Genomic DNA, 18,956 nt, shown 5'->3' with positions numbered 1-18,956 from the left:
CACCACCACCACCAGCAGTGCCTTCCTTGTGGTTGGGTACTCACAGTAAGTATTTTGGTACAATGAAATAAGTGTAAGGGTTTTTTTTTCTCCAAGGTTTACACTGAGCAAGATACAGCAGCACATCTGCAGAAGCAACATAGCAAGTTCTCAATGACAGTAATAGTACCCAGAGCAGCAGAGTGTGCACTCTGCTTTATGCTTTTTGACAGGCTAGGTGGAATTTTTCTCAGTAGGATGCCGAGGTACAACTGACACAGTTAGTTTGCAAGTGTCCACACTTCCGAGTGAAATGAGAAACATGTAAAACTCTAAATCTGAATAGCAGTAAACAGTTGAGTTCTCTAGCAAATAGATTAAAGATCACATCTTTACCTGGTTTGTTTCTTAGGCCCTTGACCCTCTCCTGATCCACTTGAGGAGAGTTCATTACCACTCTGTCCTTGCAAAGGTTCTTTTTTTGGGCCATCATTTTGCTTCTGTTGCTTACTCTGCTTTTCAGACTTGTTCTCTTTCTCTTTCTTCTTCTTGTCTTTGTCATCAGCACCACTAGCAGAAATTGGTTTATAGTCAACTCCTGTAACAGACTTATACTGAGCCTTCAACTGAAGAAGTTCCTTAACAGCTGCATCTATCTTTTCCTTGAAGAACAAAAAAAATAAAGATAAATTCACACAGAAATCACAGGAATAAAATGGCTATATCAAAAAAATAAAATGGATATGTATGGTATTGTGGACATCCACACAGTGTTGGGGAAAAACAATATGAAAAAGCCAATACTTAAATGCATAAACATTTTACGGACCAGATCTGATCGGAATAATTTTAGAAGTACATTTCACATCTCAGAATTCAAGTGCTGCCTATTCTAAATGTACATTTCTTAATTCCCGCAGTCACACTGAATTTAAAATAGATTTTTAGCTTTAAATACATATATTGCATTTTTATATTACAGGACATTTTTACCTTTTCTGCTTTTTCTGATTTCAATTTCCTAACTTCATCTCCTTGAAGAGCTACTTTGCTAAACAGGGCTTTAGCTTCAGGTGTGTCTGGACCGCTGAGTACCATGTTTGAGGCCTGGGGCAAAGCACCTTGAGCTACTGGTGGATGTCCTGGCTTGTAGTCCTGCCCAGTCTTTTCCTTGTAGTCAGCTTTTAGAGAAAGGAGGAGTTTTACTGCTCCATCTACTTCATCCTATATGGAGGACAAATAGGAAGATGTACTGGTGAGAACTAAAGAGAGAACTGACAAGAAGCATGATTTTCAGGCTAAGAAAATAAAATTTTCACCTAGCAATAAACAGTGCTTCAAAATTAGGGAAGGACTCAAGTAACAGCTCTCCGCCAAGTACAGAAGTATATTTGAGAGCTGTCATATTGTACCAGACTGTTCCTCTAGTCCACCTGGTCAGCTACAACCTGTTAATAGCAGAATCTACACTGGAAAAATACAGTAAACTGTTTTACTGTTTTTAAAAAGGGCTTTTTTTAAAAACAAGCAAACAAAACCCCCAAACAATCTGAAAGCACCCAACACCAAAACCAATTCTACAAGGCAGAAATATAGGTGGAAAAAAACAGCAGCTCCTGAAAACATATAGGTTTGTCTCGTGTTCTTTTCCACAGCTATCACTGAATTTGTCAAGTTTTGAAGAGTTGTGCTATTGATGCAGCACACTACATACTTTTATCTTCACTTGTCCCAAAAACAGCAAGAAAAAGCAAAATACATTAAAAACTTCTGCAGGGTTGGTATCTGCTACGCTTGTGCCTATTCATCTAGATGTGAGAGGTTAAATTTGGCTTTCTACACCAGTCACATTTAGAATTTGTATCTCTGAGGCAAGAAAGTATCCTGCATCAGAGTAGTCTTGTATCATTATCAGGCCATCCAAGCTTGATGACTGAGCCATGACCTGGACATAAGAGAGCTTAGTCCACTGTTTGATCATTACTTGGTGAAAGATGTCCCCCCAGTGGCAAAATGAGGTAAGAATTACAATTGCTTATTCTCTATTAACTATAATACCTTGGGAGCCTTCTCTGCTTTGAGTCTGCGTACCACTTCCCCTTGTTGAGCTACATTATCATAAAGTGCTTTGCCATCCACTAAGCTACCAGGTGCCAAGTTACTGCAGCATACAGAAGATGGAAGTGTAGTGGAAGGTATACAAGGAGGAGCTGAAGGTGGATTTCCAGGCTTGTACTCTTGACCTGTCTTTTGTTTATATTCTGCTTTCAGATTTAAAAGAATTTTCACAGCCTCATCTATTTGTTCCTGAAGCAAGAAAGGAAAACAGCAGTTGCAGATAAAGACAGAAACCCCAGAGATGCAACACAGTACTTAAGATAACACAACCTTTTCTAGAACAGCACTAACAGAACTGTTGTATTAAAATTTCTAGAGTTAACTTGTTAGTATAAGTTGTCATTTCTGAGTTCCGTGGTAAAACATATTCAGACTCTGAATAAAGAATGGTTCCCTGGCCACTATCAAATTACTACCAAATTTATTATTGCTGTTTAAGCTTTTAAGTTATAGGCCTTTTTTCAAGTTACTGCCTATATCCTGCTTGCCTCATCTTGTATCACTAAAAAAAGTACTTGTTTATTTTCCAGGTTTTCCACACACTATCACAGAACTCATTAAATCAGTCATATCAGCTTAAGAGAGTTTGGAAAAGCACTTCATGGAATTTGAAAGTACATGTTTATATTCTGTTCCTCAAGTTTCACAAAACCTGTAATTAGGTTTTACCCTAAATTAAAAACATTGTTCCACTCAGAAGTATTCACTGTTATTACACCTTTGAAGCTTTCTCCGATTTAAGCTTGCGGACCACTTCTCCTTGTTCAGCTACTTTACTGTACAGAGCTTTGCTGTCTACTGGACTTGGGGATGGAAGAGTAGAAACAGGAGAAGACTGAGGAGGGACAAAGACCACAGGTGGGTTTCCAGGTTTGTACTCCTGGCCTGTCTGTTGTTTATATTCTGCCTTTAGGGATAAAAGGACTTCCACAGCAGCACCTATCTCATCCTGAAAGAGAAAGGAAGGGGCAGAGAGAGGGAGGAACAAAGACAGAGAGACGTAAGACTCGAAAGTGCACCTTAAGTAATTCTATGAAAAGACTGGCAGTTTACGTGCACCTATTCCATTTTCTTAATTATTCAGTAGAGTTGTTCAGACAACTTTTCTCTACTATTTTCCTGCTTTGAAAAAGTAATTCGTGTTAAGGGATATACAACTCTGCTAGTCCTAAATAGAATTATAACAATAAAGTATCTTAGCTCTTCACATTTGTTTATATTTTATGGTGCCACCAAGACACTATTATGGACAGTATTTAACCAGCAGGCAAAGTGTGTTATTTCCCATCTTTTCTTGCTCTGCATTAGAAAGAACAGAAAGAAAACAGCTACTAGTAGCTATGTTTTCAATACTCAGCTCCAGAGAGGAAGAGGTTTCAAAAATCTCTTTATTATTTGGATCTTTACTTTCTTTTTTCTTTTCTGTGTTTTGTTTTTGTTTTGTTTTGCTTTTAAGGTCTAAATAGCAACAAGCCAGTCCTATGAAGTCATATAATTTGACCAGATTTAGTTAAATAAATACATTCATACTGCAGGACATCTCAACCCCAAGGACCAGAACTGGACGCTTAATCAACTCATGCTGTGGGGTGAATCTTGTCCACATTTCAGAGCAGCAGTCTAAGAAACACAGGGATTTACCTGCATTTTTATGCATATTAACACAAACTTTGTCATACGTGCCTAGCTAAAAGGTGAGTACTGGAAAATACAAGTCTTGACAGAACAGAGCCCAGTCCAAATGATGATCACCATGAAGACATGGAACCATAAGCACTCATTCACCTCCACAGACAGAGGACAATAGGCTATGCAAACGCAAACAAAAAAACATTAAACAGCCACCTTAGGTGCTTTCTCAGCCTTCAGTTTTCGGACCACTTCTCCTTGCTCTGCTACTTTATCATACAGAGCTTTACTGTCCAGGGTACCAGAAGTCTCAGGCTTTGAAGACTGTTCAGTTATAGATGCTGGAGGATTTCCAGGCTTATACTCCTGGCCTGTCTTCTCTTTGTATTCTGCTTTCAAGGTCAGCAACTGTTTCACAGCTTTATCAATATCTTCCTTTGCTGCCTTCTTAGCTTTCAAGTCACGAACTATATCACCCTGTGCAGACACTCGGTTGTACATTTCCAGGTGACCTCCAGATACAGTACAGGTTGGAGCAGAATTATCACCAACAAGCGGAGCAGATTTTCCTTTTACAGCTGAACTAGCCTAAAAAAAAAAAAAAGCCAAGTATTCAGCATGATAATCTTGTACAGTAAGAGATGTACAGTCATACATTTTATAGAACTTCTATAAAACACAGGTTTACCTCTTTCTTTGCAGTTTCAGCTTTGCTCTTCTCTTTTGACCCAGATGTTGGCATTTCCTTAGTGTGTCCATCAGGGATGTAAATCAAAATGCACGGAGCATCTTTACAGCTGTAAGGACTATAAAAGTATTTACAGAAAACACAACAATAAAGGAAATACAAGATAAACATGAAACAGTTATTGAAACAAATGTTCTACTCTTTCTACAAAATGTTCTGGCACAACTGCAAGTTTATCTTTGTACACCACTGTAGTTACCCATATTTACATAAGTGAGGATCTGCACTGATTTGTTACATACAAGTGGGGTTTTTTTAATGTTAATGTATTATGCTGAAATGCAGTGCAATTTAGTAACTTGGTAGCCTGCTAAAGAACTGTTACAATTAAATAGCATGCACACACTAAAACTGGGCAAATGCCTGTTTTGTTCTGTAACATTATTACTTAATTTATATATTTGGAATTAGAAGGAAACCATGATCTCTTTACTAAGTCCAAGTTAGCTGGGGTGCACCAGAAGCAAAATGTGCTTGCCTTAGACAGTCTGAAGAAGCAGGAATGTACAAGCTAAAAGTGATGCCAGACCACAGAAATATTCCACAGAATGGTCATGGTAAAGGTGAAAATTTTTGGAGGCAACTTTACTCTTGCCAATACATGTGTGAAAACATTAAAATACAGCAAGCTAAGGAAAATTCTGTGAAGTCTGCTTAGACCACTCTCAGGCAGCTTACCTCACTGGCTCATACGGTTGATCACAAATAAAGAATCCTCTCCTCTGAAGTTGTATGATGTCCCCTTTTTTTAAATCCTTAAGGCAAGGATCACCTAACATCAGTTCTTCTTGCTGTAAGTGTTAACAGAAATCAGTCCAAATCTAACAGTGCATAACAAATAGTAAGAAATACAGTAGAGCTGTTGACGGATAGCGGTGATTTTCTGATTGTGGAAGTGTTGAAATGTTAGTTAATTCCAGGGGCAGCAGAACAAGTACTTGCAATAATATGCCAGATCACAAGATAAAAACTCAAACTGTTGGTCACAGATGTTTAAAAGTCAGGTAATGCCTGAGAAAAAACATAAGTCAAATTTTAACTTCGTAATTATGAGAGGTTAAATGGAAACTAGGTATATCAGCATGACTTACTTGTTTGACAAATGAAATCTTAAGACTTTTTTAAAAAGGTAACTAGAAATAGCGATGGCAAAAAACCCCCACAAAATTAAGGTTTGTAGAATAAAGGGGACAAGAAGATAACTTACCTTGCTGTTTTGGTTGATATATTGCTTGAAATCTTCATCTTTACCTAGAACTGGCTTAGTGATCAGATGCTCATAATTAACACAGACAGTTGGGATGAGTGGTGCACGTGGAGTTTCTGATAACCAAGTGATCTTAGTTGTTTTTTTGAAATCCTTATTCTCTAAGTTCAACTTGGCATCAATGGACACAATTTTTCCACTTGAATTTCTACAAGAAAACAGAAATTACCAGGAAAACTGAAATTAATAAGAGTAAAGCCTAAGTGATTTGTTCTCAGTTTATACTGCACTCTATCAACAGATTCACTGAAATACAAGTGATCAGAGTTCATTTTTGAAGTGTGGGAGACAGGCAGGAAAGAGTGTATTCATTCTTGAGGTTCTCCTTTAGTTTTGATTTCTTAAACATAAAGAGACAGTAAAGAACATGAGGAAAAACAATCCTCCTTATTTGCTTTATGTTCTCTATCCCAGCTCACCCCATTCTGCCACCGTCTCAACACAACCATTTCAAAGATAGTCTGATGGCAACGGTCTCCTTCCCCCACCTTAACAGTTTGGCAACCGAAATTTTGATAGGTGTAGTTTTTCAGTAGGCAAAAGCGGGTATTCGTTACAGCGTGAAAGCTGTTAAAATTCCAAGTGTTCTGTGGTTCTGGGTTTGTTTGTTTTTGTGGGTGGTGGTGGTTGTGTTTTGGTTTGGTTTTTGGTTTGGTGGGGCTTTTTTGTTTGGTTTGGTTTTGCTGTTGTTTTGTTGTGATTTTTTTTTGGTTTTGTGTCTGAAAATGCTGTTTCACGGTGGAAATACTACCACAGATATGAGAAGAAAACTGGATGAGAGGGACACACAGTATCAGGACTGGTGATTTCAGATCCAAATCCACAGCAAAAGTAAATATTTATAAACTGAATCATAAAACAGACATATATGGACAACCATATTTTACTGTTTCAATCTACCTATTACAAAAATATTAAAAAAGGTGAAAAGCAAATAAACATTTCCTCTCCCAGTATTAGTTACCTGTTTAATTTAGTGATGATAATATTGCCCCAATTTATGAATGTAACCACCTCTCCCTCTGTCAGGGTCTCTGCATCTGCACCCTCGATCAGGACTCTGGAGCCATACCACACAGGTTTCAACCCAACATCAGCATTCTGTGAATAATGATTTTTATGTGGAAGAAGACACCGTTACTCACACAGCCTGACTAAATTTAATGCAGTGCCACAACACTGCTTTAATTATCACAGAAGACATAGAAGAAAGAAAACATACAACAATAGTAACACAAAGCTACAGTACTCTTCCACAAGTCTCTCAGGTTTCTGGTTCACAAGTCTCACAAGTGTTTCTCAAATAGTACACTAAAAAAATCCTATCTCCTATCAAATACTAGCTCCAACACGACTGACAGCATACCCTGTTTCTTTAAGGTTCATACATCTTTAAGATATTACAGATAAAAACTAGGTAAGTTTTTCTAAGTTTCCATTTTGCTATGCAAATTCCCTTCAAAAATAATTTCATAAATCTAAGTTTTGCTTTTTTATATACTTAACACAGAAACAAATATGGAACTTCTCTCAGCTGCGTAGATGTTTAAAGATAGGCACTGGAAATATATGCTTATTGCACTAAAAATACTCAGCTTTAAAGCACCTCAACAGTGGAGATAAACCTTAAAAAAAAAAAAAAGCAGACACCTAGGACTTCTGACTTTTTCAACTGAGCACGGTTTTGAGATTTGTTTCTTCTGGTCAGTTCTTTCTTCATTATATACTGGAGGAAGCATTTTTAATATGAATGTTTTAACATTCTGGCTTGCATCTGACCAAACTTCAGACTTCTTGACTCTTGTAGAGACACAATTCTCACTTGCATCTGCTCAAAACCTGTTACCTTGTTTATCTGCCACAGGTAAAAAGGCAAACTAGATGTCCACCTCACACTTAGAAGAAATAGCAACAGGAACACTCAGAACAACAAAATAAAAACAAATAAATGATGCAAAACCTCAACAATATTCACTTGTTTATAAGTATGATATCTAGAGGATGCTTTCAATGAGCCTTAAGTACCACTTGAGACGCCACACTCAAAGGAAAGCATCTTTCCTAATTGTAACTCCAAAAAAGAATTGTGTCAGTAACATCCACCGCTTCTTAAAGCTTATTATTCTGTTTACTGGATACTAAGACTATCAAATTAGCAAGGTCTTAACTTTTGATAATAACTGTTTGCTATCCAGATTTAAAAGTCATATTAAAAAAATCCAGAGATTGGTAGAATTAACATGTTAATATTCTTCTTCTCTACACATATATTCTTCTCTACATAAGTCTAATTTTATAAACTATTTTTTAAAAGTCCCCTACATTCAGCACTCTCTTGAATAAGTAGTATCTACTGTATTATAGCCATAAAGCTTGAATAAAATTTTATAATTAAACTTCTCTGTGAAAGTTAGCATCAAACAATAACAAACTGTCTGAGCATTACTCCATACTTGTAATGTCTCGCTTCTTCCAAAAACTCCCAAGAGAGCCATTTCAATGCACTGTCTATATGCGCTCTATATATATACAGAAGCAGTTTCCCACATCAGCTTAACACAACAAACACATTCAGTAGTTGCCCACTTTTTGACATTTTGGTGAAAAAAAATACACCTTGGTTTTATCTCATGCTGTCTGAGCAAGTTAAAAGCAGGACTCTTCCTTGCTGACTGTTCCAAGCCAAGGTACTTCCAGCCTGACTGATCTGCAATACAAGAATATTAAGAGAGTAAAGGGAGAACCTTTGGATGTTTAGCCACTTCTTTCATCTCCTCTTGAGCTTCAGGAATATTTACTGGGACCACTGCATCTTTCAGTAAAGCAGTGTACCGAGGTGCTACTGGGTCTATAACCTACAGAAAACAAATGAGGGGGATCATGACTATAAGACACTGACAGAAATAAGATTTTGTATAAAACAACAAGCACCAAAAAGGAATATTAACTGGTATTCTTTATGTTACTGCATTCTTATGTTTGCTTTAATGTTACTTTAATGTAAATCTATAGAAGAGAATATTAAGAAAGCAGTGGTAATACTTCACCATTTCCCATCTTTACTAAAATATTTAGAGTAAAAACTATAGATTGGATCCTACCGACACCAGAAGCAACCAAATTTATGAGCTAATGCCTCACAGCAAAGACAACAAAATGTACTTTGTTAGTAGTTTTACTATGCACATCGGCCATTACATCTGGACAACTTTATCTCTAGGTAGTTGAATTTAAAGCAATAATTTAGCAGTGCAGTTCACTCCTTTTGCAGCACCACAAGAACTGATCTCATACTCATTGTCCAGGTCAGTATTCCAGCAGAATCAGAGACAGACCTGGCTACAGAGGAAGTATCAATTAAGTCTGCGCTTTTAATACAGACACGTTAGATACTATAATAAGGCAATACCATAATATTGACTTCATCAGAATTTCTGCAACATGAGTTTGGCAAGTAAAAGATACCACTAAAATGTCTTCCTATGCCTTTATTGTTGATTTTCAAACTCAAATGATGTAGTTTTTCACAGCATTTTTCATACCTGAAATACTGGTTTGACAAACTGTTCAGAAGCGCTTAAAAACATAATTCAAGCAAAACAGATGTCTAGGTCCAAAAGGAGTATCAGAGATCTACCAGTGTAACTGGAAACTAACACAAAGGAAAATACCTGCTTTTGTTAATATAAAGTGACTTTTCTTCTCCTTAGTTTATTCCTGCTCAAGTGAAAAACTACATGGCAATTTTAGAAAAAAAATATTTAGGATCTAATTGCTTGACATTAGCAAGTAAGGTGATATGATGACATACTTTTAAGAAGTCACACATTTGCAAGTTCATAATCACTGAAGTCAGACTCCTAAATGTTAGACACACACTTTAAAAAAGGACTTGTGTATTTATCTCAAAATACAGGTGTGTTTTGATAACTAAATGACTGAATTTTATAACGTTATTATTACCAAGCTCTTTATTTTACTCATTAAAACCCCCAAACCTTCCTCAGATGACAGATGTTAAAAAGTCAGTAGCATAATTACAGGATAATATAAAAAATAAGAGCTCTCACACATGCAACTGCTTTTGCTCATACTGCAGATTGCAAACTATCTGCACAGATACATGTGAATAAAATTAGCTAATAAATATGGTGCTGTCCAAGGAGTTGAGCCAGAGGTCTAAGAAGTTCAGTTGAAAAGCCAATTAAAAAAACAAGCCCTGGCAGTCCATTGTGAATTTTTGCCTAATATCCAATTCTTAGTCCTATTTATGCAGCAACAGAAAGAACCAATTCATAAACCTTTGTGTATGTAGCAGACCAAATGCAAAATACATGAAGAAATACAAAGACACATGCCAGACAAGCAATAACTACTTAAATGAACAGATTTGGGTACTATCTAAGCAAAACCAAGCAGAAATCCCAATGCAAAATAACAGGTGTTTCCACAATCACACAAAATATGCAATCAGCATTATAACAATTCGCCTTATTATAGTGTCCAAGCATCCGCTGCCAGAAAGCAACTAGCCATGTCAAGATGCAATATTCCTTCTTTGACATTTGGTCAGAAACATCAGCAGTGCTGGCTTTACCTACATAGGCAGCATGCCCAATACATTAGTCCTTTAGCCACAGAAAGGAAAAGTGGCCAACATGACTCAAATTGAATAAGATTTGTGTTTACGTTAACAAATAAGCCAAACCAGAAATGGGCAGCCTTTAAAACTAGGAATAATGCATTTTCAGTGGGTTTGTAGAGCTCCTGTTATATAAGCAAATGTGACTGCGCTATGAAGCTGCAAAATGATAGCTTATGCTTTGTATGCTTACAGCACTGTAAGCTATATGCTAAGGTAAAAAGCGTTAAGTAATACCTTCTTACAGATAGCTCGCAGCTTGAAAGCAGAAAAATGAAATGCAGTTTTCATATCAGATTTACAGCAAATATCATTAACTTTCCCAGTACTACTAAGTAAGGCAAGTAAGTATTGGTATAAGAGAATTAATACGATTAGTGCTAGTTTGGGTTAGAAAGGGGGGGACATTCCATTTTCCTGAAAGTGTGCCAAATGCAACATATTGCAACTGCTACTTGTTGTGAGAAGCACTCCAATGAATGCTGGATTCTCTACATATCCCAGAAAGAGAAGATCAGGAGTAGCAACAAATTCAAGTAAGCACATACCTTTTTGTTAAAGGACCAAATTTTATCCCACTCCATATTCACGACAGATCGAGAGGAGCCCTGGAAAAAACAAACAAACAAATCCCATGTTAATATAAATATTCTAGCTATTAAACTCATTTTAGAAAAGGTCCTTCAAAGACCACAAACCCTCTACCATTGGCATTCATCAAAACAGTTTAGAAAGACACACTGAGCTTGCAAAATGGCTTGCATGGTCTTGGGTGTTGTTGCGTGTTGCATGTTACATGGTGTTGCATGGTGCTACGTGGTGTTGCAAGCTGCATGTTATGTGTCCTTACATGTTCTTGTGTGTTGCATGTTGTTGCATGTTGTGTGTTATTGTGTGTTGTGTGGTGTTGTGTGTTCTTGCTGTGTGTTGCATGTTGATATGTGTTCTTGTGTGGTTTTGCATGTTATGTGTCATTGCACATTGTTGTGTGTTGTTGCATGTTGTTGCATGTTTCTGCATGTTGTACTTTAGCTGAAACTTCACAAAAACTTGTCCTTACCAAATGAGAGTCAAAGAATCAGAAGAGAACACCCACCTGAGCAGCAATAAACTGTTTTAGCCCTTCAACTGTCATGCCTCTTCTTAGGACACCACGCACAGTGGGAAATCTTGGGTCATCCCTGTTAGGAAAAGATGTTACATCAGTATCACATGTTACATTCTACCTATTAGACTGATCAAAAATTTCACTAATACTGCCACACAGGAAAGATTCACCTTCGCTTGTGGGAATTAAGAGCTAGATGAGAAGATCTAACTGAAAAGACTGTGCTCTTATTCATACCAAATGTATGGTGCAGATTTTCTTCTGTTTCACCCCAGGGAGGGAAGCCATCCCTCAGTGACGTGGTTCTTTTCCTCTATCTTTTCAACCTTAAGTCTCTCAAAAACGGGCAAGGCAAAAGTTATGTCCCTATCACATTACTTCCTTTCCAATGGCACTTGACAAATGGAACCTGAAACAATAGGTCATGATCCCTTCTTGCTCAAGAGAAACCAGAAAGAGATGAGTGGCAATGACAATGTTATCTCTCAATTACATATGTGATAGAATTCTGTGATTTTATTCTCTAAAGCAAGAAATAAACAGAGCTAATCTGAAATGTAAAGTATGTGTTGGTGGGAATGAGTCAAACCTTGCTGAGGCCCTAACAGGGAGGCTTGGGAAGGGACAGGTCATCAAAAGACCAGCTACGCCTCTAGAAATAAAATTAAAAAAAAAAAATAATAATTTTGGCTCTAGCAGAGTGGCTCCATGCATAAGCTAGGAATACAAGCTTCTGACACAACTGAAAAATAAAACCAACAAAAAAAGCACATTTGGCACACCTTAGTAAGACAACCAGGCAGCCTAGGAACTTGTATAAAAAGATGGTCCCATAGGCTGAGCACAGAATAACTAAAACCAGCCCAGGAAAAAACACTACAAGGAGTTGTCTGAGTTAGCATTATCCATGGATTTCTTCAGACTCTGTGCTCCAACAGCTAGCCCAGTGTGGGAATGACAAAAGGGGACTCTCTAGACTCCAAATTTCTTGCAGAATTGTAAAACCACAGCTCACCCCCTTTCTAGGAAAATACTTGGGCTACTAGGCCACTGAGCACCATCTGCAGAAATCCAGTTAACATGAAAAAAAAGAAAAGAAAGAATGGGGGGAGGGCAGGCAGGAAGAAAGTAGTATGGATTTGACTAGATGGACAGGACCAGTAGTTTTTCAATTCAGGCCCCCTTCTGGCACTGTTCAGGAATGTCTCTGATGACTCAGAGTGGAAAATGTGTAAGTAGCATCAGTAGCAAAAGCCAACGTCCAAAAATAAGCTAACTTGTCTTTACTACAGGATATGAACATGTATGCTGTAGAGTAGTAAACAGACACATGGTGCGTACAGAAGCCAGTGTAATTAATCTATATTCTTAAATAGTGTTTATATATTCATTCATGCTGCTTTGATGTCTAACTGCTGTCCAAAACAGAGAATGTACGCATCAGTCGTGAGCATCTAAAGGGACAATGCTGAACTACAACCACATAACATACCATCCATCCACAAGCCCTTCATTGACAAACCACGTAAGCTTTCTCTTGGAGAGCACAGTGTTGTTGAGGTTTAGCCGGCTATACTCCCATATATATGGTTTCCTAATGCCCAGTGCCTCAATGATCCAGTAGAATTGTTCATCTCTGTCATGGTATTCAGTTGTTCTCAATGCATGTGTAACACCCTCAATACTGTCAACGATGGGGCAGGCGAAGTCATATGTGGGATAAACCCTGAGAAAAAAAGAGCTTCAATTAGCAGGGCAGAAGAACAAAACACTGTCCTCCCATGTAAATATTTAAACTAAGCATAATTCATATTTATATATTATATCTATCCTGAAAACTTTCAGGTCAAGACTAAAATAGCACATACGCAGCAAATTCTCCATAAAAAGACCCAGAGGGCAATACACTTTTAAAACAAAGAAAGCCTTCAATAAATTAATTGATCATAGCCTTAATATTCAAAACTAAAAAAAAAAAAAAAATAATAATAATCCTACACAGCTACTGCTCTTCTCAAACACATAAAATGCTGACTTATAGGGGTTGTTTTCCCTAAATGCCAAAAAGAATAATTAATTGACTGAATAATGTGCAAAGCTTTCATGCTTAAAAACAAACCTCTACCCAAAGACATAGCTTTACTATTATACAAATGTGAAATCAATGTTTTCAAAAAGGGAGCTGTAAACAGCGGTTTCAGATAAGCACTGAAGCACAGCCTTGAACAATTGGGTAAGCTTACTTCTATGCACAATGTAGTAATTTTACTAAGGAATAGTAAACACCCTGAAAAGTGCAAAAATCACAAGGCACACATGGTGGAAGTGGACATACTTGTAGGTACTTCCAGTACGTGGGTGAGGCTGGTTTTTACAACGATAAAGCGTTGGATCCCTCATACATCCATTGTTACTACTCATATCTATTTTTGCTCGTAGACAACACGTTTGTCCATATTCTGTTCCCTTTTTCATTTCTTCCCACATTTGTAGATTCTTATTAACACCTAAGAACAATAACAAATAAATAATTTTCTATGGTATTATGAAGTTGATACAGAACCATGTTTTATTACTGCAGTAACAAAAAGCAACATCACCCCCTCTCTTTAGGTACTGAAATTCATTTTCACACATTTTATATTTTGAATTTTTTAAAAGTGGTAATGAATAGTGATGAATTCATACATACACAAGTTTCCTTCACCTGTCTAAATGTATGCTTATTCCAGCCTTGTAAAACAAATCACTAAACACTCCCAAGTTCCTAAAAGGACCTTAGAGATATACAATTATTTATCTCATGCATCTTTGTTAATAAAAATCAAGTCTTAGATGCCAAATTAAAAAGGTAAGGAAGTGAGCTTAGAAGAAGCTTAAGATGTCTTACAGTTATTTCTGTGTTTAGATTCGATTCTTTGCTCACGCTCTGCTTTCATTTGTTCAGCAGGAGTGTCATCCACATACGCCTTCCCTTCTTGAATAAGCTTCTCAGCATATTTCATTATTGTTTCAAAGTGATCTGAGGTATATGTAAACTGGTCTGGCTTGATGTGCAGCATTGCCACATCTTCAAGAATAACCTGCAAGGTGTTAACATGTATGCTGTAATATTCAGGAAACTTAGTTTTCTTAAATCTCTATCCTCTTCCTGCCAGATGTGGTGTTTTTAATGCTTCATTGTCCAGGAAGCCATAAGAATAATATGACATGCATGAAAGAGAGGCAGGCACTTATCATTAATTCACAGCCTTCAATTATATGAGATCAGACTTAGACAACTTGAAGAAAGAGGCAGGACAAGAAAAAGAGATGAAAGCTGAAAAAAATTACTTGTAACGGACTAAGGTGTGTTTATACAATGAAACCAAGAGCATATTGCAAGAGTTGCATACCTACATACTGGAAAATAAACATGGGAAAAAGGGGCAGAAGTAAACTACCAATAAAAAGGCTTTAAGCTTTTTAAGGTAAAGATGATGGAAATCTTTTCCAAGCATCAGACTTAAGTACAATACTGGTACCATAAAAATCTAGTGAAAAAAAAAGTGTGCAAGAGCAGATCTGCATGTCAATTGCCTTTAAATTAGCTATACAGTGAATGGATTTCCCTGTTCTCTTATCATACCTTTTCAAAGTCTTCTTTCTCTTTTTCTGGATTTGTGTCATCAAATCTCATAATAAGTTTTCCTTTAAAGTTAACTTGGTAGTGCTGATTTAGCAGAGCAGCTTTGGCATGACCAATATGCAGATATCTGAAAGGGAAATTAGAAATAAATATATACATCAGCACTACTTCAGTTAGACTCTTTTTTTTTTTTTTTCGGTGAGAGAAGGAGAACAAATGAAAAGCAATACCTAAGTCTAACAAAAAATATCCAGCCTGGGATATCTGGTGAAATAGTGTACATTTATAGAGGTAGATTATGGGTTTTTTACCACAAATTCAGTAGTTAACTGATAAAAATACCTAAATCTGTAAATTAGAGTGTCACCATAGATATAAATATAGGACTGCAATTTACAGACTAACTTAAGCCAACTGTTGATGATACTCAGTAGTTGCTACCAGATAATCTTAACCACATTCAAAAGAGTGCAATTTTCTGAAATGGTGGTTGCTGTGTATTTTTAACATAAGCAAAGAAGCTACTGACAATTTAAACTGAATGTAAAAGCCCAAATGTACAAAATGAAAATCACTTCCAAAAAACTTTAAAATGTGCCTCTAAAGAATAGTGTTTATAAGTAAAACACCAGAATTAAGACACTAAGAGCTAATAATGTGAGAAAAATATGTGTTATACACATACATGTACATAAAACATAACTCATGATATGTAAACAACAGTTTACACTGGACTAACAGATTAAGAACACTGCTACAGAAGTCATATGATGCTGAACAGCCAGTTTTATGAAGAAATGCAATCATGGAAATTTTACAGCTCATCAGGCAATTCTAAAAAGAAATGGACAATTGAAAGCTGGCTGAAAATTGTATTTACAAAATTGGCTCATCACATCTTCACTCTGTGGTCTTTAAGGAGTTCGTGTTTTGGGACTATACACAGTCTGGACTTTGCGGCCAAAAGCTTCCATCATGCATTTGGTGTCAAGCTTCCCGAAGTGAACCTAACCTATATACCTTCCCTTTCTCAAACCTAAGCTTCCTTGAGAAGAGTCAAGAGTCCTTTTATGCAACTCATCAAGACCATATCTACACATCATAGCTCCTGTCAATGCACACCCCTCCATTATCCATGCAAATGTCGTCCCTTCTGCATCTCCTCATCCTCCAGTGAGCAGCACTGTGTCACCTGCTGGCAGCTAACCTCCCTATTCCAAGTTCAGGGAACACTGCAATGAGCTGTAGACAAGAAGTAAACATAAAACCATAATGCAGATGTGGACAAAGCTTTAAATACTCATCTGGCTTATAAGTCTTGTCTGATGAGCTGATTAACACCTTCACCAAAGCACACGTTGGGTTTTTTTGAGAGAAAAAGTACAAATAGAACCTTCTGAAAGCATTTGTTTCTTACCCACTTGCTTCAGGAGGAAATCTTACAATGACCTTTCCCATCTCTGCACCAGGAAGCTCAACAAACTTCCCGACATCTGCTTTCTTTTCTGTTGCCTTAAAAATTAACAGACATAATTACAGACTACATTAGCTGTAAATCAGATATGAAACTCTAGATAATAGCTTCTGCACCAAGGTCTTCTTACAATCCAGACAACAAAAAGCTGCTGCGTTGAACCACAGATTCATCTCTTCACAACTTTCACGTTATTTCTAGTACATCGAAACAAGTTTAATTCTGGAGTTTCAAGTTATATTGTCTTCAAATTTGATCTAGGACTGAAAAGTTGCACCAAATTGTTTAATTTATTCCATAGAATAAAACAGTTGCTAGACAAGTTTTTATATCTTAGTGTTCTTAACCTGAATGTGAGCAACAAGTTCAATCAACCAAAGACTGAAATCTTTGCAGGTCTATTAGGATCTCAAAATCCTCTTAGAAAAAGCAAACAATATACCTAAAGAGCAGTGCTGATTAAGAGGGGCCATTTTCACATGATTACATTTAAGTATGGGACAACACCACTCATCCACTCATGCCTTTTTAAACATGAAAGTGACAGCTTTATCTTTAAACAAGAGTTTTCAAAAACGGAATTTACTGTATAACTGATTCCATTTAATTTAATTCCTTTTAATTCTCTAACTTAAAAAGAAATCTTATACTGTATTCACACAAATAAAACTACTCTCTCCAGAGGATCTGAGCATATCTTACCATTTTAACCTTTGGTGTACCAGAAGCCCACTTGGCTCCCACTGACTGAAAAGCAGGCTGTACCTCAAGAAAGCCAAACCATCGCTTTGCATGGACAGGAGCTTTGTTTTGCTGCAACTGCTCTTGCCATATGTTATTATCTGTTAGAAAACAAATAATTTTTCAAGCTATTAGATTATAAAAATGAAATTATTAGCAACAGCAATTTTTAGGACAAAAACAAATTATGATTTTAAAAAAATCTACTTATGCTCTCTTCTGAAAAGGCATTTAGTCACGGGGATACAAGTCCTTCTAAAGCGAATTAAATATAAAGACTCCCTCCAAACCCAAAACATACCGCATTCTTTCTTGGAGTCATGAAAGGAGAATGTGGGGTGGGACTGAAGAACATACATTTTTCTTTTTATCACCCACTTCATAATTAATACCAACTTTTTTTTTTTTTTCAAGACAGAAATATAGGATATCCCTCTAGTGTGTCTACATTTGATGTTTTCTAAGCTTCCCCAGAAGTGAAGCATGTATCAGTATTGCGCTTTATTTTGGAGGGGCTGTAATCCCAGAGTCCAATTCTCAAGGCTCGCAGCTTCACTAAAAATATTCTGATGAGGAAAGGAGGGAAAAAAAAAAAAAATCCAAGTAGTACAGTCCCTTTGGGTTTCTCAGAAGAGCACCAACTTTGAAAAAATACGAGAACATGTTAGCTAGTAATCTTGAATATGCAGTTTACTTTCAAGAGGAATTCGGTTATGTTGAATGGTAGACTGACAGCTATCAATTTTAGAGATACATCTAAGAGAATATAAAAACAAAACCCATAGAAACAGATCATCAAAGCTTCGTTTAACCTCTGAAGGGTATTTCACACAGTAACATACACCTCTTTTAATAATTCAAACTAAATACCAAAGAAATTTACTACGATAATGTCATGGAAAGGTCTGTGTATGTAATTTTACGCTGTATTACAAAATAACTTAAATATTTAATCCAAAATTTTGAGCCACAGAAAATTTTCATATTTAGGCAGTAGGTAACAAAAAGACACTTGTACAGTTAACACATAAGTAGTTAAAAAAATTCCACCTATAATTACAGCCTATAAATTTCTAAATATAACAACCATTTAAGAAAAATAAGAGTTTCTTAAGCTATACTATTCCCATCACTAGCAATGCACAGGTCAAAGCAGTATGCACAATAGTATATAGTCTGGCATACATTTAAGAGTTGCTACTAGCAACCACAAAAAAGAAATTTGAGGACTCCTGGTATACAGAGATTTCAAGCCAATGAAAGCAAGAACATACACTGATACCTTTTAGCACAGCCCAGACACACAAGTCTGCGAGACTCAGTGAGTTTCCAACCAAGTACGTCCTCAAAGACAGACAGTGATTGAGCTCTTGGACTGCTGAAAGAAACTGGCTGGCGGTAGATAACTTTGTAGCACTGAACTCCAGCCAATGGTCAATCTAGTTTCAAGGGATATAAGATAGTCAAACTTAATAAGCAGAAAGAAGCTTGTTAAAAAATGAAGCAATATACAATCAATTTAATAGCTGAACAGAAAATATTAGCTGGAATATTAGCATCAAATATATTGGAGAATAAATAATAATTTATACTTAAATAACTTTAAAAATAAAATATACTGA

General features: G+C 36.6%; 1 protein-coding gene across 4 annotated transcripts in view; it reads right to left on the bottom strand.

Moving 5' to 3' along the window:
• Window positions 1-18,956, bottom strand: part of EPRS1 (glutamyl-prolyl-tRNA synthetase 1) — a 40,248-nt gene that overhangs the window by 11,050 nt on the left and 10,242 nt on the right. Inside the window, exons 4-22 of one of the 4 annotated variants that reach the window (XM_082048783.1) lie at window positions 18,617-18,773; window positions 17,296-17,435; window positions 16,537-16,631; window positions 15,120-15,246; window positions 14,382-14,574; window positions 13,827-13,998; window positions 12,984-13,217; window positions 11,480-11,564; window positions 10,932-10,991; window positions 8,486-8,596; window positions 6,706-6,842; window positions 5,682-5,889; window positions 5,153-5,265; window positions 4,415-4,532; window positions 3,943-4,314; window positions 2,816-3,046; window positions 2,038-2,286; window positions 973-1,203; window positions 376-641 (exon numbers count right to left, since the gene is read on the bottom strand). In XM_082048783.1, coding sequence (XP_081904909.1) covers window positions 376-641; window positions 973-1,203; window positions 2,038-2,286; window positions 2,816-3,046; window positions 3,943-4,314; window positions 4,415-4,532; window positions 5,153-5,265; window positions 5,682-5,889; window positions 6,706-6,842; window positions 8,486-8,596; window positions 10,932-10,991; window positions 11,480-11,564; window positions 12,984-13,217; window positions 13,827-13,998; window positions 14,382-14,574; window positions 15,120-15,246; window positions 16,537-16,631; window positions 17,296-17,435; window positions 18,617-18,773 — 3,299 coding nt within the window. The remainder of the gene's footprint in view (window positions 1-375; window positions 642-972; window positions 1,204-2,037; window positions 2,287-2,815; window positions 3,047-3,942; window positions 4,315-4,414; window positions 4,533-5,152; window positions 5,266-5,681; window positions 5,890-6,705; window positions 6,843-8,485; window positions 8,597-10,931; window positions 10,992-11,479; window positions 11,565-12,983; window positions 13,218-13,826; window positions 13,999-14,381; window positions 14,575-15,119; window positions 15,247-16,536; window positions 16,632-17,295; window positions 17,436-18,616; window positions 18,774-18,956) is intronic. The other 3 variants (XM_082048784.1, XM_082048785.1, XM_082048786.1) reach the window with 3 other exon arrangements.

The sequence above is a fragment of the Streptopelia decaocto genome, assembly GCF_964273445.1.
Source record: "Streptopelia decaocto genome assembly, chromosome: 3".
NCBI lineage: Eukaryota > Metazoa > Chordata > Aves > Columbiformes > Columbidae > Streptopelia > Streptopelia decaocto.
This window is presented reverse-complemented; position numbering and strand designations above follow the sequence as displayed.